General features: G+C 39.1%; 1 protein-coding gene across 18 annotated transcripts in view; it reads right to left on the bottom strand.

Moving 5' to 3' along the window:
• ptprfa (protein tyrosine phosphatase receptor type Fa) overlaps positions 1-24,980 on the bottom strand; it is a 260,132-nt gene that overhangs the window by 79,884 nt on the left and 155,268 nt on the right. For 11 of the 18 annotated variants that reach the window (XM_056266079.1, XM_056266086.1, XM_056266081.1 and 8 more), the window contains 6 exons: positions 20,950-21,219; positions 16,629-17,210; positions 14,490-14,623; positions 11,498-11,642; positions 6,761-7,066; positions 1,140-1,333 (listed from right to left, as the gene is read on the bottom strand). In XM_056266079.1, the coding sequence (XP_056122054.1) occupies positions 1,140-1,333; positions 6,761-7,066; positions 11,498-11,642; positions 14,490-14,623; positions 16,629-17,210; positions 20,950-21,219 (1,631 nt within the window). The remainder of the gene's footprint in view (positions 1-1,139; positions 1,334-6,760; positions 7,067-11,497; positions 11,643-14,489; positions 14,624-16,628; positions 17,211-20,949; positions 21,220-24,980) is intronic. The other 7 variants (XM_056266089.1, XM_056266094.1, XM_056266090.1 and 4 more) reach the window with 1 other exon arrangement.

Genomic DNA, 24,980 nt, shown 5'->3' with positions numbered 1-24,980 from the left:
AAATAGCATAATGAACAACGCGCAACGCGCCACTGACTTTAGACTAGTTTTTTTCTGGTCAGTGGCGCAATTGTTTTATAGAACAGCAAAATAGCATGAGGGAAAGTTTGCGCCGGAACACGCCTCCTCTTTGCGCTGAACCGCCCCGGGGAGCGCAAGTGTATTTCTTAGTTAACCGACGTGCGTCTGTGGAGGGAAAAGTCCGCTTTGCGCGGGTGCAAAATAGGAATGATACATGCGTCAATGTACAAAGTCATTTGCGCCGAGTGCAAGATAGGGCCCATAATGTTTAATTCAATCAATAAATTTGAATTTTGTACTTGCAGTCATGTATTTGTTTAAGTAGTGGTTATAGGTTCCCTGAAATTCTGTTCACTCCTGGTATTAAGATGTGTTTTGGTCGATCGGATCACGAGTAGACGAGGGAGACACATCTCCGTTTACACCTGGTGTTTTAATCCGTCTCTATTGTCCACTTTCAACCACTTCTGTCCTGATTTCTTTAAGGAGAGGGACTATGGGTGGGTTATGTATGGTTTTTTTTCAGATCTTTCGATCTAATGGACAAAAAAAACTCACGCAATTTACATGTGAACGCCTGGAGACGACGGAAAAACACACGGAGAGCGTCAGCTTTAGTTTTTGCTCTGACAAACGCAAGATCAGCCGAACGCTGTGAGTGTGTGTTAGAGATCAGGAATGGGGAGAGAACATTGTGCTTGGTACATTTTTCATCTTCAAAACAAACTTGGGTCTTCATCCGACAAAGTTTAAATCTCGTCTGGCTAGAGCTCTTCCTATAATGTTCACGGATGAGGTCAGTAGACGGAGAGTAGACGGTCGTTTGTGGCTGTTTGAACACATTCGACCACATGAGCGTTTACACTATGAAAGCATTTCGGTCGAATGTGTTTTCAAAAGTGGACAAGCTCAAAATATTTTAGAGCCCGTTTAGACCTGAATTTAGCGTCGACCACTTGTGATCAAATCGACCAAAACACATCTTAATACCAGGTGTAAACAGAGCCTAAGAGTGTAAGAGGACCGCAATAAATCTTGACAATGATTAGGTTTTTGTAAAAATTTGGGCATTCATATACAATGTGACTTGTGCAATTTTACATGTGATATTTCAGTACCTGCGCCTCAGGTAGAGCCACGTCCAGTATGATGGGCTGTCCGCGTGGCTCTCCGTTCTCCAGCCGGGAGTAAACCACCTGATATCCGCGGATCTGTCCGTGCTGCTTCTGCTGTAGAGGAGGTTTCCAGGACACGCGCAGGGCCGTGGAGTTCATGTTGTCCACCTCAACCCTGCGAGGAGGAGCGCCGGGCACTGTGGGAGGTAGAGAAGTCACGTTGAACACTTAATCACACACTCATAACACACACAGGTCAGTGAAAGGTACAAACCTGCTCCCAGGCTACAGCCAACACATTTTTAACAGCATTTTAGTGCTATTATCTACCCTCCATAATTCACTTTAGACATTACATTTACAGCCTGGAGAAATTGAAGGGATAGTTCACCCAATTCTGGCATCATTTAGGCCTACTCACCCTCATGTTGCTCCAAACTTGTATAATTTTTTTTTCAAAAACAAATTGTGACATATAAACTCGCAATTGCAAGTTATAAAGTCAGAATTACGGCATATAAACTCGCAATTGCGCGAAATAAAGTCCAAATTGAAAAAAATGAGAGATCAGATTGTGAGATAAAAAGTCGCAAATCACCTTTTTTTATTTTATTCTGTGGCGTTAACAAGCTTTCATAGTTACTTGCCATTTCTTTGTAATTGTTGGAGAAATTTAAAGGCTATTTCTGAGTGAAAATGAAATCTTCACCAATTTTTCTCAGTATTTGTGGAACACAACACAAGATGTTTTGAAGAATATTCACACTCCAAAAATGAATGCATTATAATAAAAGCATCCATATGCGTATACATTAAACCATATAGACTAACATGACAGCTTTTTGTCAAGAACAGAGTGAAATTGAATTTATGCTGCTTTTTTTTTTTTTTTTGGAGCTTGACAGCTGGTGGTCAACATACTCTTTCAATGCATGGAAACAATCAGTGTTTGAAATGACATAAGGGTGAGAAAATGAAGACTGAATGTTCATTTTAAGGAAACTATTCCTTTGGCGTTCAATTCACAAGTACAAATGCATTGCATGGAGGACCCTGGGAGACAGGCTTCACCAAACCCACATAACGCTTCTCGCACACGTCTCGTGGAGGAAGCCAGCTCAGCTCCCCCTGGAGTGAGTTTGGGCTGAATACCAATCTGACAAGAGTGCAAGAGAGCAGCAGTTCAGTAGATGTTAATGACAGTCAATTGATAGTCAATAGAGCAGGCAGCGAAGGGAGGAAAGACAGGAGTGAAGGTTAAAAAGCACAGCATTAAGAGATTAATAACCAGATAGAGAACACCCTCTCCCATCCCAGTAACAGCTCAGAGCGCAGAAGATCTATGAAGGCTCAAGTGTTGAACGTCAGCAAAATAAGCTGCACTTAATTGGAGTCATTTAACTGTATAAATGTGTTCGGCGCTCGCTGGAATTCAGCCTTGACCTTCAGAGGGGAAACAAGTCGATGCCTGAAAACAGATAAACCAAACTAGTGTTCCTCGGCAGATGTGCGGCCTGTAACGAAACATCGACGTGTTCACCCTGTGGTTTCAATTTTAACGGCATGTTTGTGAGAGTTTAGAACAAGTTAAGCTCAATCGACACCCTTATGTGGAGGAATATCAACTATCACAGACAAAAAAAAGAGTTACAGTTTTGATCTTACAATGGAAGTAAACTAGTCTGGTTTGAAAGCAGAATGAATTATTGGTCTCGCATGTGTCATGTGATAGTTACCTGTTCATGATTGGATATAACGAGTACTCTTTACAAGAGTAAAGATTGGAAATAACTTTGTAAGTATTTGGTTCTCTGACTCACACTAGCATGGACAATCAATCCCTGTCGCTACTCTTTTTAAACACAGTGTTTATTTTAATTAGGCATGCACAATTACTACAAAAATGGTCAATTATTTCCTTATTATTATTATTATGTAGATATGTGGTTCTTCAGTTTTTAACTCCAAGAACCCCTGTTGTCAAAGACAATATTTAAATATTTAGTTTTCAAACTTTTTATTTATGAAGTGGCAATATATTAAATAATTATAAATAATTTACATAATTAGATTCCAGAATCCCAATAATGCTCTTCATGGTTTACACTTTATACCAATGAATTAACATGACTTTTCTAGTTTGTAATAACAATTATAACAATTATTTCTTTCTCACAAACAAATCTCTACCCAATAAATAATATACCTAATAATAATCAAATATCAGATTTTTTTTGCTGTTTTAGCTGATTTTAACCCTTTTTTGTGTTATTTAAAATAATTTTAATCTAGTGAGTTGAGAACCACTGATGTAGATTATTATTTTTGAATAATTATGTAGCTCTAATTTTAATATTTCTGTCTGCGTACTAACTTTGTAAGTGTTTTATTAATCCTATTTTCTCAGGGACTCAAGGATCAGTCAAAATAATTTTCTGTGGTAATCGATATTACGCCACAAGTGCTGTCGATAGAGCTTTACTCGTATTGAACGCGTGGCATTGCTTTGAGGGATGAGAGAGCAGACTTTGCTCCTCAAATCTTCCAGATGCTTCTGCTCCGTCCTGACGTGCGACTCTGCCGTCTCTCTCTCAACTCTCACTCGCTCGTTTTCTCATTCTCACCCCACATCTCTATGGAAATGCCGGCGGGACGGGTTCACACTTCACCCGAGCTCTTGAGAGCACATTACCCAGAGTTCCAGGCATGAAGGTAATGTCACAGGGAAATTACACGTGTGCTTGCGGGAAGAGCGACGGATCCATAATGTGATAAAGATCAGATCACCTGAGACCACGATACGGCCCATAAGGGTTCTCGTGTAGGATGTGGTCTACTGAGACCTGCTTCACACATCTAATCACATATGCAGCACACACAACAACACATGGGGTGTTTTTATAAGGTAATACATTTCTAATGAGAAATACAGCTCTGCTTTCCTGCAGCTTTCAGACTCTGTGTGCCGGGACCTTGCTCAAACCACCCATTTACTTTGCTTTCCTGCATAAAAGACATTCATAACTCTGGAGAATCAAAGTCAGAATGCCTCAAACCAAAGCGTGTGCTTTGATTAATGAGAATACACCAGTTAAAAATGCTCTGTTTTGTTCCGGATTCACTAACGAACGATCCCGTTGCAACATTCTTTCTTGATGAATATGGATGACAGCGAGCTTCTCTGAATGAGCCGAAAAGGCAAGACGAACCAATGGAAGAGTTTACAGATAAAAAGCACGGCTAATTTATCAATGGCTGCACCTGCAGTCTCCTTTTTTCACTCTCTGTCAGCGCCGTTAAAGCCTTATCAGCCACCACAGCACATTATTCTCCACAAAATATGCAAGAGAAAACTCAATAGCTTGATTTATCTCATTTCGGCCTGATTAATAACCCTCCAGAAGAACCTGAAATGAAACTGAAATAACGCATATAAACTTCACCATCTTCCAAGTTTAGTGCATCAACTTTAAAACAGGCCTATGTTATATTTTGTGTTCAGAGTTTTATTGCTTGATAAGAATCACTATTACTATCACTTATATGTAGGTGCAATCAGTCGGTTACTGTATTTAATTAGTCTATTACATATTACTGTGCTGTTACTGTTTACCTTAAAAATCTCACCGATGCCAAACTTTTGAACAGTAGAGTACATGGCAACACCCAGAACACACTAGCAACTACATAAAGGTTTGATTTTGTTTGATGATTCTGTTTGAAGAACATAAGTGACCCTTAAAAAGTGGTAGTACACAACATTTATGTCGTAAGTGTCCTGGGATGATGTGGGAAAAGATGAAAGGAATCAATGAGTGTCGATCATGTAACAAATCAAAAGGACCGATTTTACCAGGGCCGCATGTGATGGGTTGAAATCAAACAGAAAGAACAGAATAGGGAGAGAGGAGAGAAACCTTTTCCACCACTGCAAACAGCACTGGTAACAACCACTCATAAAACATTGCCTCCAGGAAAAAGAGAAATACAGAGAAAGAAGAGAAGAGATGGGATATCAGAAAGAGAGTGCACTGTTAGATTGACAGGCTCAACAGACAAGGGAAATGTACTTCCGGCGTTCACCTGTCAATCAAACTGAGCCCAGAGGAGACAGGAATGTGCAGCATTCACCAAGGCAGACGCACACACACAAACACACACACGCTCAGAGTATGATGTAAGTACGTTTTTACATTTCATGAAGGAAATGTGAGTGGTGCTTGCTCATGCAAAAGTCACTGCTACAATGTTAGGGTGTTGTGGGCATTACTAAGTGGTTGCCAGTGTTCAGGGTGGTTACGGCTGAAATCTAATCGAAGTTTGGCTCTGGTCTCTTCTTTAATGTACACTATTCTGCCCTACAAAGCAAAAAGGCAGTAACTACGCAGAGTGCAGAACTGAGAAAAATGACTTTAAAGTTATCCTGTCATAGATTTTTGGACATATGGCTGTTTTGTTACTTCATATTAGCTTATTCTTTGTACATATCAATCAGTAACAACAGGATAACAGGATGACAGGATAACTTTAAAGTCATTTTTCTCAGTTCTGCACTAGTTACTGCCTTTTTGCATTGTAGGGCAGTATTGTTCAAATGATCACACTGTCCGTCAATAAGATTTTTTTGGTATGTCCTAGCTACACGTTACATGTATTTATTGTAGTAATAACTATAAATTATGCATAATTACATGCAACTAACCCTAAACCAAACCCTAATCCTAACTCTATAGTAAATACACAAAGTTAATTATTATTACTCAGTACTTAAGCGCATAATAACACTGTAACACGGACACCTTAAAATAACGTGTAACCGATTTAAGAAAAATGAATGAATACTTTTATTTAGTAAGGATGCATTAAATTGATCAAGACTGTAAAGATATTTAAATTTCTGTTTCTATTTGAGCTTTTTATTCATCAAAGAATCCTGAAAAAATGTATCACTGTTTCCAAGCAGCACAACTGTTTTCAACATTGATAATAATCATAAATGTTTCTTGAGCAGCAAATCATCATATTAGAGTGATTTCTGAAGGATCATGTGACACTGAAGACTGAAAATTCAGCTTTGATCACTGCAATAAATTACACTACTATATATTCACATAGAAAACCGTTTTTTTTAAATTGTACTAATATTTGACATTATTCCTGTTTTCACTGTATTTTTGATCAAATAAATGCAGCCTTGGTGAGCAGAAGAGACTTCTTTAAACATTAAAAACCAGCAAATTTTTGAACGACGAGTAACTAATAATAATCTTCCCTAAAAAAAGGTGTGTTGCTGTGTGGGAGCATCTCAACGAATCCCACAGAAAACTCATCGTTCGCCCACTCGCTCCCTTCATGAGTCTTTTCATCACACAACCAAAACAAAATATCAGTTCTGTCCTGAACTTTCACTGCACTATAGAGACAGAGAGCCCAGCTCCTGCTCTCCAGTCTCGCGTACAGAAGCCACACATTAACACCAGAAGAGTGAGGAACAGCAAGCATGAACTCCAGCGTAACAGAAGAAAGAGAGGGAATGGCACAGGGAGCCGTTCAGTCAGGTGACCCGAAGCAGAGTTAGTGCTGGTGAGTTAGCAGATCTGGATGACCCGTGAGCCGAGCATTACCGTCCTCTCTGGTTCTGACGCGGGTGCTGGCGCTCTCCGGGCCGGGCCCGACGTCAGTGTGAGCTTTCACCCACACCACATACTCAGTCCACTTCTCCAGCCCCTCCAGCTCGTAGCTGGACACATCGGCTGGGATGTCCTGGACCTCGTGACGCTGCTGGTCCTCGCCAGACTCCGCCTGATAGGCCAGAGAGTATCTGACGATGTTGCCGTGACGACTGGCGGCCGGGGGAGCCGCCCAACTCACCTTGATGCTGGTGGAGCTGAGACTGATCAGGTGCACCTCCTGTGGGGGGGCGGACGGGGCTGGAAAGGGGTGCAGGAACACATGAGCTCGGGCTAACTGCATAAACACAGCCATGTGTCTTAAGAACTATTCTGACCATCTCGCAGTTTACCAATAGTACTTTGCGGATTTAAATTAGACCAAGCTTCCTTTTTTTTTTGTAACGGAATTAAAAAACGTTATGACCAGTCTTTATGAAAAATATTCGATGACTCACTTGTAAGACTAGTCTAAGCAGTTTATGCAACTAGCCACTGGACTGCAAAGAAGATAAATGTCCTTTGCAGAACTTGAGTTTAAGAACCAAGGGTTCTCGAGCTGGCTAATATAGTCAATATATATATATATATATATAATATAGCTGACACGCAAGCATGCACGCACACACACAGCTGTGTTTTTGTGATATATGAGAACATTCCATAGGCGTAATGACTTTTATACTGGACAAACTGTATATTCTATCCCCCTACACTGCCCCTATCCCTAAACCTACCCATCACAGGAGACATGCTGCATTTTTACATAAAAAAAAAAACATTGTTTTTTATGTTTTGTAAGCTATTTGAAATATGAGGAATCATGCAATGTCCTCATATATCACGTGTAAGTTGTAATACCAGTGTAATATGCATGTCATTATACACATTTGTGTCCTCATATATCACAAAAACAAAAGCACACACACACACACACACACACGCACACACACACACACACACACACACACACACACACACACACACACACACACACACACACACACACACACACACACACACACACACACACACACACACACACACACACACACACACACACACACACACACACACACACACACACACACACACACACAATGACAACCAAATAGGATTCCAAATCATCATTTGATTCAAAGGATATATACCATAAGCTGTTATAAAACTGTTCAAAAGTCTGGGGTCATTGATTCTGGTTTCCTCATAAATATATGAAGCAATATTTTCAATATTGATAATAATCAGAAATGTTTCTTGAGCAGCAAATCATCATATTAGAGTGATTTCTGAAGGATCATGTGACACTGAAGACTGGAGTAATGATGCTGAAAATTCAGCTTTAATCACAGGAATAAATTACACTTTACTATATATTTTAAAATGTAATAATATTTCACAATATTACAGTTTTACTGTATTTTTGATCAAATAATAGACTTCTTTCAAAAACATTTAAAATGATCAACGATCTTACCGACCACAAACTTTTGAATAGTAGTATATATGTCATCATAATATATATCATCTGTCAGCTGTCACTATCTTTAATATTATTAAAGCTATTGATTTAATTAAAGTTGAAAAAAGGAGTAATGTATACAAATCTTTAAGACTTGCACACATTACATACATTTATTCTGATTTCTTTCATTAAAAAAACATGAGTAATCACAATTCTTCTATATTATTCTGTTCTAAAGTTTTAATAAAGCAATATCTGGAGCCTGTTCGAAGTCCCGCTGGTTGAGATTTACTGCTTTACAAATGTCTGAAAAAATGTCTGCACATATTTTAGTCTAAAAACTGTTTTGGTGGTGAAAGCAGAGATTGATGGTTCACTTCTATTTTGTGTGTGTGTGTGTGTGTGTGTGTGTTGTGTAAGTATGACAGAGATAACAGATACATTTTGTCTGACACACTGTCTTTGGCTAGACATGTAATTGATGTGATTGATGGCCTGTCAGATTCTTGAGATGCTGTATCGATTTCTTTTTAAAATCACTTGAGTTCACAGAAAATCCCTGCCTATCTCGTACTGAGAACATGGCAAACTAAACACTATACAGTAGGATTATTATTACACGGCTCTCTGGAATACTTGATTCTGATTGAATCAGCAGCAGACATAACATATCGGCCTTTCTGAAATGATAAAAGAGATGGTGTATGTATGTATCCGGCACTATGAAGATGTGATAACTGTTTCGCTCCTGTGTTTTGTTCAGCAGAGCAGGCGGAAAATGTCTTCTGAGGAAAAAACGAAATAAAATAGGGGAAGACTCCACGCTTAAGACCAAGAAACAAAGTGTGAATCAAAGAAAATGGCCATCACCTGTGGAGAAAAGAAACCGGGAGAGAAAATGAAAAGAGAAAAGACAAAGACAAAGACTAAGAAAGTGTGGAAAAAGGTATGAGATATAGGTGAGAAAACAAGATTAAACTGGGAGAGAGACTGATAAAAACAACAGAGACGAGAGAAAGTGGACACATCTAAAATTCAAGAGGGAGTTGAGAAGAATAAATAGAAAGAATAGTGAGAAAAATAATACACTTTAGGAAATGAGAGCACATGGTTTAAAAGAAAATGAAGTGTGAGGAAACAAAAAGAGAGAGTTTATTTCTCACCTGCAACAGAAAGTGTGAATGAAATACAACAGGAAGAGAGAAAAGTGAAGAAACAAAAAAAGACAGCAGGGAGACACAGTGTCTGAGGAGGAAAAAGCAGGACAGCAAGAAAAGAAAAGGAGCAGATGGTAATAATGAGAGAGACTGAAGTGAGAGGAAAGGTACAGTATGTTATGAGATGTCAAAGGTCAAACCCAGTTTGAAATGTTTTCATTTTTGGAGAATTCATCCCTTTAAAAAAATGCATATGCTGTTTAACAAAAAAGGCGACATAAAAGCTGTAAAAAAAAAGGAGAAAATTTTAAAGTCACCATAAAATGACAGTTCTTATTTTTTATGGAATATCGTAGTGTTTATTATTAATAATATATATGTGTACATCATTTTTTTTAAATGAATAAAATTATTAATAACTTAACATTGAGAATCCATTTTACATCGATTCACGTAACAATAGGGAAGAAAGGACGATCGCAACTTACGTTTCATGCCAACCGAAGCACAAAAAAAGCAAGTGTATTATCGATATTGCAATGATACTATCAGATGAGAATAAAATTTAAACTGAATAACACCAACTTTGCTAAATATAATCAACATTGAACTGACTTGAGCTCATTAATGGCAATATTATCTTCTGTAGAGCTGCTTTACAGCTGAAATTGAATTTCATTCATAATTAATAATTTACAACATTAACAGTGTTATTTTCCTGCTTATTAATGTGAATTAACGTGAAACAATCTGTATTGTATAAAAGTGCTTTATAAATAACTGTGACTTGATTTGACCAGACTGTGAACATTCTTCAAAATGTTTCCTTTTGTGCTCCATAGAAGCCTATGTAAAGTTGGGTCAGCATGCTTCCTTGGGAGCCGTTCACATATATCGTGTTTTTCTATTCCACAGCGCTTACTTTTCCATTGTTTTTCCATGTAAACATGCACAATACGGTTGTGTTTGGCCATTGCACTCACGTCTTGTGTCTTTTGCAGCATCTCACGCATGACATGGTGTTTTTAAAAACGCATCTCTCAAGCTAAAAGTTCAACTTTTCAAAAATGCGTCTCTACCCTGTTTTGTTTTTCCCCCTTTCACTGACCCGCGTTCTGTGTGAACCGGCCCAATGTAGGCAGCTCACTAGGATCTGGCATAGAATTAGAGAGAGAGAAAGGGATTGAGAGACAGAGGGTTTTGGTGTCTCAGCTCACAGGTCTTTGAGAACAGTGACTCAGAGACACTAGGACAAAAAGAAAAGAAAAAAACACCTGGGAGACGGAAAGAAAAAGCAAGTGTTTCTATGGGAACCAAGAACAAACCTTTCAAAGCTGACACGTCTAACAAATAGATCTGAATACCAGATCTCTGTGACGAACTGTCATAAATATCTCAGCTTTAGTCCATATCTCTGGTAGACGGAGGAAGATGAGGGGAGAGATTAAGCTGTAGCGCCTGCGTCATTCTGACGTCACAGAGAAACACACACAGTCAGTGTGTGTCACACTCCACGGTCACTGCAGCTCTACACCGACCCTGAACCTGAAACCAGAAACTTTTGAGCTTTCGACACTCAAAAAACTGGTCTGATGCAGTTCAAATGTGTATGAGACGGACGCCAGCGCTGCTCTGCTCTGGAACACACAGAGTCTTTTGTATGGCGAGAGCGCGAGATAAATTACATTATATTGACAAGTAACATGTTAAAGGTGACATTTTGTAATCTACACTTTTGTATTATTTATTTTTTCCCTGCCTGAAACCACTTATAATGTTAGTCGAGGTGTCTTGAACCAAAAACAGTTTTACATAACACATTGTTCAAAATATTTCACTTTTGATGGTCACACCTTTACATTTTTTTTTGTAAACCCATGCACTAAATGTTTTAATGTAATAATGTGTCATTAAAGCAAATTACATGGTGCTGGTTAACAAAGCAAACATGAAAACATATTTGGGGTGGTTAAAAAGCGTACCTCATCTTTAGCCGAGTGACTAGACTGGTTTGAGCTGCTCAGAAATGGTCAAACTTTGAGATGGTTATAGTTTGAGTTAGGCACTTACTGGACTGGGCCGTGCGAGCTTCTGCAGGCTGTGTGTAAACCCCGAGACCCATCTCAGAGCGCGCCGCCAGAGAGAACATGTAGAGTGTGTCTGGCTTCAGGCCTTCAACAGCATACGAGCCAGCCGGGTCAAAGCTGATGTGGTGCTGCCATGGATTAAGGATAAAGAGAGTGAGAACCACACATAGGGTCTCATTCATGAAACACGAGCAGAACGATTTTTTGTGTGAATCGTGTGTAAAGTGCTTCTGGCGTAAATTTTCGGATTCATTAAAATGTTGGTATTTTCCAAATGTTAGTTGGTAGGAAAGAAATCTGCACCTGCTAGATTTAAATAGTGAGTTTAACATCCAAACGTTTTGCTCATTAATAACTACGGCTGTATTTTAATTCCCCTTAATCGGGTACATATTTACACAGCATTTTGAAAAAACATTATATATATAGTAATTACATACGGTTTTTCTTTTTACTTCTGGGACTGTTTGATTAACAGATGAAACTCCAGTAACTGATACGCCACTATGTGTAACTAACGCAGAGGTTTCCTGCATCACCTCCTTCAAACCCACGTAGAGAGCCGTCTCCTGAGTATTAACACTACATCTCCCATCATGCAGTTCATCTGGACCTACACTCACACACCTGTTTCCACTCATTGCTCTCACACCTGTATCCCATTTGCTTGGGTATTTAACCAGCTCTCAACCCTCATTCAGTGCGAAGTATTGTTTAGCCCTGGCTTACCTACTGAGCGTTTATCCTTGTGTTTTCTCCTACTGGTTCAGATCTCGGACTGTTTGCTGTTATCTACGATCATTCTCTGGCTACCTAGACCTTGGACTGTTTCCTGGCTTTCGATTATTCTCTGGCTTCCTTGACCCTGGACTGTTTACCGTGCTTCGACGAATCTCAGCCTGGCCTGGACTTCAACGCCTGTGTATCTGAGTACTCTTTGCCTAGCCCTTCTACTATTGTCTACTTATATCAAGTAAAAGCTGCAAATGGATCTTACCGACTCTGAGCAATCCTTACACTATGTAGCCTACGCTTGAAAATAAAATGTGGTGTTTTGAATGAACTTCGATTTCTGCATCTGAGAAATTTTTCTTTTTCATTCGCTTTTGAGAAGACATGTTGAAATCCTTCGTTTGGTGTCATAATATGATGCCCATATATAGTTGTCAGTCGGATTTAATGGGCGGGATTTATGGTAATTGAGAATGAGCGTGCACGCGCGTCCCATTTACGACTGATTGGAATTCATTAACACACACACACATTTCACTATCACATCTGACGTTTACGAAGTATTTGTGAATCAGGAGATGAGTTTTCGGGAAGGTCTCTTTACACGCAAATCACTCTCATATTTACTCGTATATTTACGAATGTTTCATGAATGAGACCCATAGGTTAGCTATGTTATAGTATTATATTTATAAATATCTGTTATGTTGATTTCAAACATCAACAGGGTTCACCAGAAATCGCTTACTGCACCTTTAAGCAATTTTTTGTGTCAATCCATTAAAAGAAAAAAGAAGGTAAAATCAATAGGGATGTCCCGATCAGGTTTTTTTGCCCTCGAGTCCGAGTCATTTGATTTTGAGTATCTACCGATACCGAGTCCCGATCCGATACTTATATAATACATAAAAAAAGAATAAAGAAGAGAGAAAAAACAGATCCAGGATGTTCCTTATTTTTTATTTAATTCACCTTATTTTAACATTCAACAACTCTGTTAACAAACAGAGCACTTCTGTGAGGTTGCTTGAACAATCAAGTAATAAATAACATAAAATCTTCACTTTTGGACTTTAGTGCAACAGTAAATATAGAAAAAGTCTAATATAAAAACAAATAGCACCTCAACTTAAAATACCCAGCAGGCATGTAAACATTACATGTATACATTAGGGGTGTTTCAGTTCACAAAATTTGCGGTTCGGTTCGATACGATACAGCAAAAAGGAAGAAATGCCAGAGAAATGTCATATTTACTAAAAGAAAAACTATTTTTAAATAAGTTTGAGTTTTCCTACATGAAACTTTCAGGTTTATAAATGGGGGTCATCTTTGAAGGATGAACAAATAATGTTTTGGTAATCACATTAAAAATAACATTTAAATATATATTTATATAATATTTGAGTTTTGAAGTGCAACATTAAATCCATGTTCATTCACGACACAATGTTTCTCCTGGTTCCCACGTCAGCGCTGTTTGATCTAGAGATCTACGGTGAATAAACGGAGAAATTTGAATGCTTCTCACTAGATCTCGCAGCAATGTTATTACTTCAGTGGCGAATTCAAATGTTTTCTTCACTGGATCTCTTAGCGCTGTGTCGCTTGATCTCGCGCTGCACAGATGTTGCTGGTCCGAACTGAAATGGTCCGTTAAGCACAATATAATGAGAAGCGCATTTTCTTTCCGCTTTCATTACGTTTGCCATTTGATGTTGCGCAACGTTGTGGTGATCGCGCCAGCGCGGATTTTGTCTGCAGGAAAAATGGTCCTAGGAATCGTTCGGTTTGTATGCGTACCGAACCGGAAGCCTCGTACCGAAACGGTTCAATAATTACGAATACTTGTACCGTTACACCCCTAATTTACATATATCCGAGTCCTGATCGGGAGGTAACGTCCGATTCCGATCGAGTCTGAAACCACGTGATCGGGCCCGATTTCCGATCGCGTGATCGGATTGGGACATCCCTAAAAATCAATGTTAAAAAAACGTAACTGATATCCAATTTATCGGTTCAAAATGATTGCATTTTATTATAGGATACAGCAGACCACACAGTGTGCTCATATTGTATACGTTATATTGTATACTGTTAGTCATCCAGAAAATTGGCATTCTGTATACATACTGCAAACTACAAAGATATTATTTTCAGTATGCTAGTAATGCCATTCTGAACCCACTGTAGACAAACACACACAGATTCAGTGATTTTAGCTGTGTTCTGCCTTGTACCTTGTTGTCAGAATCGGCCTCCCAGTATGTGAGCTCATATTTGGTGATCTGATCCTGGACGGGCCACAGCCATGACAGCATGATTCGAGTGTCGAGCTCTGCCTCCGCTTCAAAACCAGTGGGCTGGGCCGGGACTGCGGTCAGAGATGTAGTTTGTCTTACTACACACTTAAATCACACAATACATTACACAGCTCTCTGAAATGCTTGATTCTGATTGGTGAATCACAGCATTCAAAGGTCAGATATTCCCCAAAAATGACCATTATCAATAGCAACGCTGTATCATGACCCTATCTAAGGCCATGTCTCTCGTATCACACCGCGCTCTCTTGTTTCATTCAAACACAGCCGGTGCCATCTTGAGCCTCAGTTATCGACTGTATTTACTGTAAAATGAAACTAGAGGACTCCAGTGTTATCAGTAGGCCTATATTGTTGAAGTGTTCGTCTGGTTGCTAGAATGATTGTTTTGTACACTGTACTGGGTTATAAGATTATAAATAGGTAAGATTTTAAAATGGTTTCTGCTCAAATCAATATTTCATCTCCCAGTCATTATTTGTGAGTATTTACTTATAAGCCTGTACATTATTCCTTAAATTTCCATTTGATTGAACTTGTTCATTCGTCTAGGTTTAAAGCTGCTTGCTAGGAACTGTTTAGATTTGCGGATGCTTTGCGATTAGTGAGCTAATCAAATATTTTACCTTGTCAAGCAGCCATGCAATAAGCGGGATCATGTACATCACTCCACATAACAGCCGGACGGATGTACAATCTTAGAAAAAGTTTCAAATGGGTTCTATATACTGTAGATCTTGACACAGCTTTAAAGAACACTTGGGTTCTAAACAATGAAGAATGTCTTAAATGATTGCATAATACATTCATGTTTCATGGTTATTTACATTGAGTGATTAAGTATGTTTACGGGCTGTTTAATTAAAAAAAATTAACACAAATTAAAAACCAATTTACCAGATTAATGAATTAAAAACTAAATCCATGAAATGATCCGATAATGAAAGCCATTAAAAGGTTCTGTACATGATATGCCTGACAGAACCCTTTTAAGGTTCGATATAGAACCTTTTACATTACACCATATTGGGCCCTATTTTAACGATCTAAAACGCAAGTGTCAAGCGCAAAGCGCAAGTAACTTTGTGGGCGGATCTCGGCGCTGTTGCTATTTAACCGGCGGGATAAATGACTCTTGCGCTCGACGCAAGTTTAAAAGGGGTTGGTCTGAAGTAGCTTCATTATTCATAGATGTGGTTTGGGCGTAACGGGAAACAAACCAATAAGAGCGTCATATCACTTCCCCTTTAAGAGCATGATGAACGAGGTGCGCTTGTTCCATGGCGCAATACTATTTTAATGGCGCATTTAGCGCGCTTCAGAATCGGGTCACAGCCGAGGAGATCGATGTTCTCGTCAGGGGCGTAAAAGAAAGAGAAGTGACATTGGGGATGGGACAAACCCACCCAAATTAGCTTCAGTTAAACATGCATATAATAATTTGGGTAAATGTGTAAGCTTTATGCCTATTTTTCTCATCGTCATGGACACAACAATGATTTCCCTCGTGTTTTAATATTTTCCTTATAATAATGTATCATTTGCAAAAAGTAAAATGCATCTGTGTAGATGAGAGAATCATCTACAGTGTATGTGCGTTGTTCACACTCTGTATTATGGCCAAGCATGCGCGCTTAAAATAGCATCTGAATGTACGCGCAACGCGCCACTGACTTTAGACTAGGTTTGTTCTGGTCAGTGGCGCAATCGTTTTCTGGAACTGCCAAATAGCACCAGGGATTGTTTGCGCCGAAACACCCCTCCTTTTCTGCGCTGAACCGCCCAGGGAGCGCAAGTTTATTCCCTAGTTTTCCGGCGTGCGTCTGTGGAGGGAAAAGCCCGCTTTGCACGGGTGCAAAATACGAATGATACATGCGTCGGTGTACAAAGTCAATTGCGCTGGGTGCAAGATAGGGCCCATTGACTTTTGAAGCCATCTTTTGTAGTGTGTCTTCAAATGATCCTCATTTGGAGTCTTTTCTCAGCACATACTGATATCAATACGATGATAAAGAAAATAATAAATACATTGTATTATATAAGCGCACATCTCACCTCCTTGCTGTGTTTTCACCTGCAGGATGTCAGAAGGCGGGCCGTCTCCCACAGAGGTGAACGCCAGCACGCGGAGCCCGTACGTGATGTCAGGCACCAGGCCGGAGATAGTGGTCAGGCTGCTGTCCTCGGTGTTGTGTTTCTGCCACGTGCTGATGGGGAAATGCAGGTCAGACGTGTAGTACACTCGATATCCTCGGATTTGTCCGTTGGGCTCTTCGGGAGGTTCCCACTGCACCAGCATGGTCGTGGCGCTCAGCATCCGGGCCTGAACGCGCAGCGGAGGAGACGAGGGAGCCTGTTCGCTGGTCCGTGTCTCTACCGTCCCGCTGGGCGGCCCGCGCCCGATGTTATTGACCGCCATGACACGGAATTCGTACTCGGAGTAAGGACTCAACCCGCCGATGCTGTAGCGCGTGGAAGCAACTCCGTCCACTTCCTGGAAACCGTTGTCCGAGACTTTGGCCCGGTACTGAATCACATAGTACGACACGGGTTCGGGGTTGCCGGAATCCCATGTTAGAGTTACACTGGTGGCGGTGGTTTCTGTGACGATCAGTGAGGTCGGGGGGCGAGGCAGAGCTGAGAATGATGAATAAACATATTTAGTTCCTTGACAATTTTGATTGTAAAAAGGCCTTATATTGAAAAACAGACAACATCTAGAGTAGGTCTGCAAACCTTTACTAAAAGTTTACTTCCAACACACATACCCGTATTTTTTTCCGATAAGTATGAAGGACTTAATTAGCAGGATCGGGTGCGTTTAATTAAGGTTGAAGCTGAACTCTGCAGGGTTGTGGCCCTCCAGGAACTGAGCTTTGCACCCCTGATCTAGAATTGACTCAAAAAGGGCAGTGCGATGTGTTTTCTTTAATTAATTAAGGTGAATTCAGGCCTAATATTTTAACAGCAAATTAGACCTTTATACCTTTTATATCTCAAACACAACAGAAACACATACTTTTGTTTAGTTAAGTAGCGGTTTTTGCCCCCAGAATAGATTTTCAATGTCAAATGCTTTGAATTAATGTAAGAAATATTTGAATACTTCTCAATCTGAACAATTATAGTTGATACCTAAAATCCAATCATCATCACAGTACACACATAGCTGTAAATAATGACCAATAATGCAAGATCATAACACAATAAAGAATGCACTTTAAATAATTAGTCCTTCACTATCTTATATTATATAGTGCTTCACTGTTTCAATGTTATGGAGTTGTCAGGACAGTGTTCAAGCTAATGTATTTTTGATTGATTATTTTGTATAATGATATTGTTTAAATCAGTGTTGTTATTGTCAACTGACATAAAGCTGAACAAATATATAAATATTAGATAAATAACCTTAAACTTAAAAAAAGTGCTATATTGCCTGGGTAATAAAGTACTAATATTACTAAAACCTTAATACTGTAAATATAAAGTAGTAAAATATTAAAAATCAAAAACTAATTAAAATGAAAAAAGCACAAAACAAAATTACTAAAAGTATAAAAATAAAAGCTAATTAAAAATATTAATAAATACTCAAATAAATAACACTGGTTCAAATAAACTGCTATCATATGCAGGCATTTTTAGTCCTTGTATTTTAAATATCATCTCAGTGTTTCTGCTACCAAACCACATGTTCTGACATCCTAACATATCCCAAATGAATGCAAATATAGGCCTATCTGTGACATTTCTCGGGGTAGATATGTGCTAATGAGCTGGCATTTGAGATGAAAGTAGAAAAATGTGCTGTGTTAAACACTGTTATTGTGATTATTCTGTGTCTGTATCGTAGACTAGATCGGTCAGCTCATCCTATTTCCACAGGCGAGTTGAAAAATTCATGCATTGTCATAAAATAGCTTCTGAAATTGACTCTAAACAACTTTTGTGCAATATGCAATTGGACAGCTGTCAGAATCCAAACAGATCGCCTTGAATAAGCAGCAGCAGTGTGGAAAAGGACAGAAAAACACACCAAAACCACAGCTGCTACAGGCCAAGAAATCCCAAAACACGTGATATTAACCTCAGCAAACATGATAATGCATGACGGCAGAGCAGGGAGAAATAATGCCAGATAAACTCAAAACACTGTAGAGATGATTTACTGTGCTTTAATCAATGCTAATGTTGTAACTCGTCTCCATTTGCCTAAATCCAGCTGCTCTAAATCCTTTATTTTCAACACCTCCCCCGAAACACCGATAACAGTTTGCTGTTTCGCCGACTAATGGAGAGCTCAGAAGAATCAGTGCAGTAACAGTACACTTTGTAAGAAGTTTTTTAGAGAGTTGTTTGGAGTGATTTACAGCAGTGTGTGATGTTGTAGCTGTAGGGTGTTGCGATGGTGTGGTTTAGTTTCCTCTTTCTGGATTTCACAGCACAGTAGCACTGAGTGTGCGCTCTTTCACACAAGTGTTTAACATGATCAAATTTGGGACAATGGAACGTTTCGAATAGATTCATTATCACGCAACAGCCCTAAAATAATCCCTAATGATCATTGGGAGCGCAGAGATTTTGTTCACTCTGTCAAGGCGGAAAAAAGGAGGAGAGAGATCTCCTCATCACATTTCAGTTCTGATGAAACATTGATGAGGTGATTGCATGCGCTTTCTGTCTGGGTCGGTGGGAATCCCCATGAGTGTGTTATTGATGAGATTTCACTCTCAGCATTTCAGAGCCCAGCCTCCAATCGGATTAGAGCAGCTTTGTTTATTACCGACCAGATAATCACAAACTTTAAGTACACAACTGATATCAACGCCAGCTGTATGGATCACTTGGGGACAAAGATTAAAAAAGGCAATTTATTTCTTTAAATTAATGTTACCAAGCATACTTCATTACTGCATTTGAGTAGAATTGTTAGCAATATTACTAGTTTATTGAAAAATAATTGTTTTTGTAAAGCAAATGAAAATGTTTACTCCACTACATTTCTCCTTTGTGTGGGTGCGAATGTGTTATGTATAATTGATTCGCAATTCAGCAAGGATTGATTCAATTGATCAAAAGAGACCGTAACCACATTTATAACCTTACAAATGATTTCTATTTTTGTTATTGTGAACGTTATTCATCAAAGCATCCTGAAAAAAATGTATCACTGTTTCCACAAAAATATTATGCAGAACTGTTGTTGAGCATTTTAAAATATATTCATGTAGAAAACAGGGTGACACTTTAGTTCTGGGTCCAATTCTCACTATTAACTAACTATCAACTACGATAGTAAGGTAGATGTTAAGTTTAGGTATTGGGTGGATTAAGGGATGTAGAATATGATCACGCAGAATAAGGCATGCTTTATAAGTACTAATAAACAGCCAATATCCTAGTAATATGCATGATAATAAGCAATGAGTTAATAGTGAAAATTGGACCCTAAACTAAAGTGTTACCAAAAACCAATTATTTAAATAGTAAAAATATTTCACAATACTTTCACAAGTTTCACAATTTTAACTGTATTTTTGATACAGCAGTAACGTTTGAACAGTAGTGTATCTTTAATCATATATGAGAACTATAGCCCTATTCGGACGGTAATCGTTTTTAATGGGCTCATAAGGTATTTTCAACATTTACAGGGGCTAGTCTGTGGTTTTATTGCCGTCCGAATCTAGAATATCTGGTTTTCTCCCATCACCCATCTAAAAATCCATGTTTACTAGTTTACAAGAAGAGATCAATAAAAAATTCACTGTTTAAATCCTTTTTGACCACTGCCGAGCACCGTACGGATGCACTTCACTGTAATTTGGATGCATTTTAAAGATGTAGCCTACACTTTTATTAGTAATATGCAGGAAAGTATTTACAAGAACGATATTTCATCACTGCTCAAAGGAGAAAGAGAAGAAAAGCACAAACATATTATTACACCATTAATTATATCCACTAAAAATGTAAATAAGAGGCTGTATTAAATTATCTCTGCTAATTTTCGTATTTTTAAAATGACATCATTCTGAGATAAAAGGCAGAAAACCATTTTAACTACAGCGCATCTATCTTCCTATTTTTGAACAGGAGATTTAAATAATCACATGATCAAATAAGATATAATTTTCCTAATATGAAATTAAATATGAATTTATTATTCTTATTCAAAGAGCAGCGCGTTCCCAGGTTCATAGAATCACAAAACTCGCTCCTCCACCGGGAATAAATGAGTTTTATTTATTTATTAAACAAATTTATTTTTCCTGACATCTATGAGAAACACTTACCATCCGAATAGGGCTTATTAAGCACGTGTCATACAAGTGCAAAGATGAAGTAGATCCTGAGGCGGAACGTCTCTTACCTTTGACCGTGATCTGAGCTGTGGTGTCGATCATGCCCAGGGAGGATATAGCCACACAGGTGTAGTTCGCCGACTGCCGGATGTTGGTGAGCTCCAGCACGTTTCGGCCAATGGGCATCTCCTCCTCTTTGGTTAGCTCCTGTTCACCCCTCATCCACTTCACATAGGGCATAGGAGCGCCCACCGCCACGCAGGTGAGGTTAACACTGCCGCCCGGCATTACTTCGTGATTGGTGGGCGGGATTGAGAAACGTGGCGGAACTCGCCGTACTGTTGGAGGAGCGCAGATGATGTTATAAGCAGAACGCAGATACAGGAAGGCATGGCTCTGGATATACACCATTGACCTCTAAGATATAGATATACTATATGAATTAGCTCTCTGACTGATTAATCTGAATGGACAAAAGCCAAACTAAATCAAGGGAATAGAGCGGAGAGCCTTAATATTCTAAACATTCACCAGATAAGAGTCTGTTTATGACAGTAAATGCATCTCAAGGATTTTTTTCCTTATTGTCTCATCAAATTGGATTTCTTTCAAAGTGCTGGCAAGCTATTTACTGTTATATGTCACTAAATTAACTCGATGCAATATCTCTCTTTGCATCACAAACACACAGTGAAAATGCAGGCAAAGAGCAACCGCAACCACAACTGGTCACAAAATCATTTCTAAAGACCAGTCTCACTGAGGTGGCCAATGCTTTTTTTTCTACATTGCCGGTCCCTGTCACACTATCTTGGACTGACAGACACTCAGGAGCTCAAAAAGACAGACAGGCGAATGTCACGTCTCAGATGTGAACTTTAGACTTTCTCATCAATGTGACTGATAGCTTAGCATTGCAGCGCACATTTCCTTTATCGTTTCATAGATATAAAATGGAAAATAGACTCTGAAAAGTGCAATTTCACTGAATTTTCTTACAAAATTCAGTCATTTATAAAAGTTCTACATCTTCACTACCCCTTGCATGTTTAATTATTAAATATTAAAGCTAATTTGATTATGCTGTCAGTCCTCAATGAGACTGTAAGATCTGTTTAACATATTTAACTCAGTTTTCTAAAATTCTATATATCCTTCCCTCAAATCATAAAAGAAAATTATATTTATAGTTTGCCGACAATTTTTTTTTTTAAAGATATGTCTATTTTGACAATTATTTTCATATGCCACATTTGTGTATTTAAAGAATGGCATGACGAAGCTCAGAAGAAAAACAAATAAAGACAAAGCTTTTGCAAAGAAATGCATCTCACTTGGATCAAGAATTTGACCGCAGAAGATTGTGACCCTTTACACACATTAAGTTGGTGTGCAGCCAAAGCCAAACCATCCTGTCCACTGAAAACACAGCAAACGCTCTGTGTATCTGCAGAGCTCCCATAAAAGAGCAGCATTTTCTGTAGACTTCATGGAAGAAGCCGTCTGAGAGAGTCCATGGAGAGATTGCTAATAAACCAATCTTTTATAATGTCTCTCCGTATATAAAGTGGAATTGTTTGCAGATGGCAGCTGAGTTTAACAGGGAGCTCTGCGGCCAGACATCTGCTTATATTTCACGGATAAACAAGTCTCACTTCTGAGAGACTCCAACTCACTTCCAAATCTGAACATTACCTGTTCATTTCCTTGTCATTACCTTCACATTTCCAGACACAGGAAATTATTGCGGATAACTTAGGAAAGTGTGCGGCTAGAGGATAACAAATGCTCAGTATTTATTTGACTTGAATGCAATTTCTGGAAAGTAGAGAACTAGCTACCACCCAAACTCCAACAATAAACTCAAAATGTCTCTTTTTCACACACACACACGCACAGGGCAGAGTGTTCATTTTCGGCATTATCAGGTGAGATTAAACTGTGTGCATCTAGAGTGGTTTCTTGGCAATGTGTTATACAAGATAATTAGTATCTCTGCAAGAAAAAACTGCAAACTCACACTACCCATAACACCAAACCAGGTTAAATGTGACAAATCTGTCCTTGCTGAAAGTAAAACAATATGTGCTGTAAGAAATAAAACTCCAAAGCCAATCAAATTCTTGCATGATTGTGGCTAGTTAAGACAAAAAAGCGTTTGGTTATGACTGTTTCGTTTCTGTGTGTGTGTAATTTGAACATATTGCTGTGGTCCAGGTACAGTAAATCAATATTTATTGCAAAATTTATTGACTCAAGTCAGGTAAACACTGAGCAAATTGTGCTTATGGGGTCTGCTCTGTGCTGGACATGGCCAGAGGTGGCCGTAATAATCGTCATATTTGAGAGATGAGCGGAGAGAGCAGAGATTGGACTTTTGAGATTGAGTTATTTTTGTTAGTTGGGCAGGAATGCCTGCAGGTGTAATAGTGTAAGAGAGACATCACATTAATCCACGTTAGTCACTGTACATAGAGAGGATGATGTTACCCATGGACATGAGGGATGGTCACGACATGATGGCAAGAGTTTCTCTCAGTTAGAGGTTGTTAAGAAAGTTTGAGAAGTCTTTGCTGGCTAGTAAAACAGACCGGCGTGTGCGATGCCAGTGGCCGCGGTGAGGTTAGAGAATGGGCGGAACTGACATTAGTGACTGATCTCGTGAGAAGTATTGCTGGGAGTGATAACAGCAATGAAAGCTTCCAGTTAGACATGCAGACACACATGCAATTTGAAGAGAGAGAGCGAGAGAGAGAGAAAGAGCATTGTTTTAATGGGGAGGTGATTGCAGGAGAGGGAGGTAACTAGGCTTTATTCAATGCACAAGCAATTTCTCACACACACACAAACACACGTGCGCGCGCGCACACACACACACACACACACACACACACACACACACACACACACACACACACACACACACACACACACACACACACACACACACACACACACACACACACACACACACACACACACACACACACACACACACACACACGCAATCCAAAGCACATCAATGGCCATGCAAGCATGAAGCAAAAAAGCACAAATCAGCGATAGTCAACAGAGCATGCATGTGTGACCTATAGAATAAAACACCAATAAAAAAAAAATCCAAACGAATACATCAAAGAATGAACAAAATAGTGCAAAGAGTCCAATTTTAGCTTTGTCTGATCAATAGAGGATGAAAACAAAACAACATGATTGGATAACTCTCTGTAACAAGCAGTGATCAGAGAGGGATTCCACAACACGCAAACTCCTGATCCTGCCAATGTTTCTGCTGTCGGGGATAGACATCACTACATTTGAACCGTTTTCTGGACTGTCAACTTGTTGCAGATCTTCTGGTCTGAGCTGGATTAGGAGAATCAGTCTCCAATCAGCATCAAAGCTGAGCTTTACAGACTCAATCAACTCAAAATAAAAGTCCAATACAAATACTGGAAAATGAACAAGACGAAAAACAACAACAACAACGTGAAGTCAGGGACCAAAATGAACACTCACTGAATGTGAATTGAGAGTAATTTCTGTTCAACCACCATGGCTGGCTTTATAAGGTACTACAACATATACTGATATAAGTGCATCTACAAAAAAATACATAAATAAACTATATATATATCATTTGCTATCTCATACATATGGCATCTTCTGCTGTCTCATGTATATATAGACAGATAGGCCAATATAATTAACAAGAGAGTTTAAAACTAAGACTACGGGGATTATTTATGTTGGCATGTCTTATTTGTGCTCTGCAGGTGCCAATGAGAGAGACTGCGCTGACGATATCTCGCCCAAGGCCACATAAAGTGAAGAATGCGTTAAGACCTGTAGAGATCATTATCATAGAGATCGGAGTGACCTAGAAACGGCTGCCAGAAACCTGGGACACAATAACCCAACCAGAACCTCCTTATCAAGAACAATTGGTGGCTATATGGTTATTTGGCTCTTCAAATGAGTGTTCTGGTTTCTGGACTTTTGTAGCACAGTACGTCGCCAACAAACAAGCTCAGCTCAGATTGGTTGTCACACCGAAAATGGATCTACCTAAGATGGTTCCCTGAGAAGGGGAACGAGA

The sequence above is a fragment of the Rhinichthys klamathensis genome, unplaced genomic scaffold (genome assembly GCF_029890125.1).
Source record: "Rhinichthys klamathensis goyatoka isolate OS25496 unplaced genomic scaffold, OSU_Roscu_1.1 h1tg000244l_1, whole genome shotgun sequence".
Taxonomy (NCBI): domain Eukaryota; kingdom Metazoa; phylum Chordata; class Actinopteri; order Cypriniformes; family Leuciscidae; genus Rhinichthys; species Rhinichthys klamathensis.
Note: the sequence above shows the minus strand (reverse complement) of the source record. Positions and strands in the feature narration are given on the sequence as shown.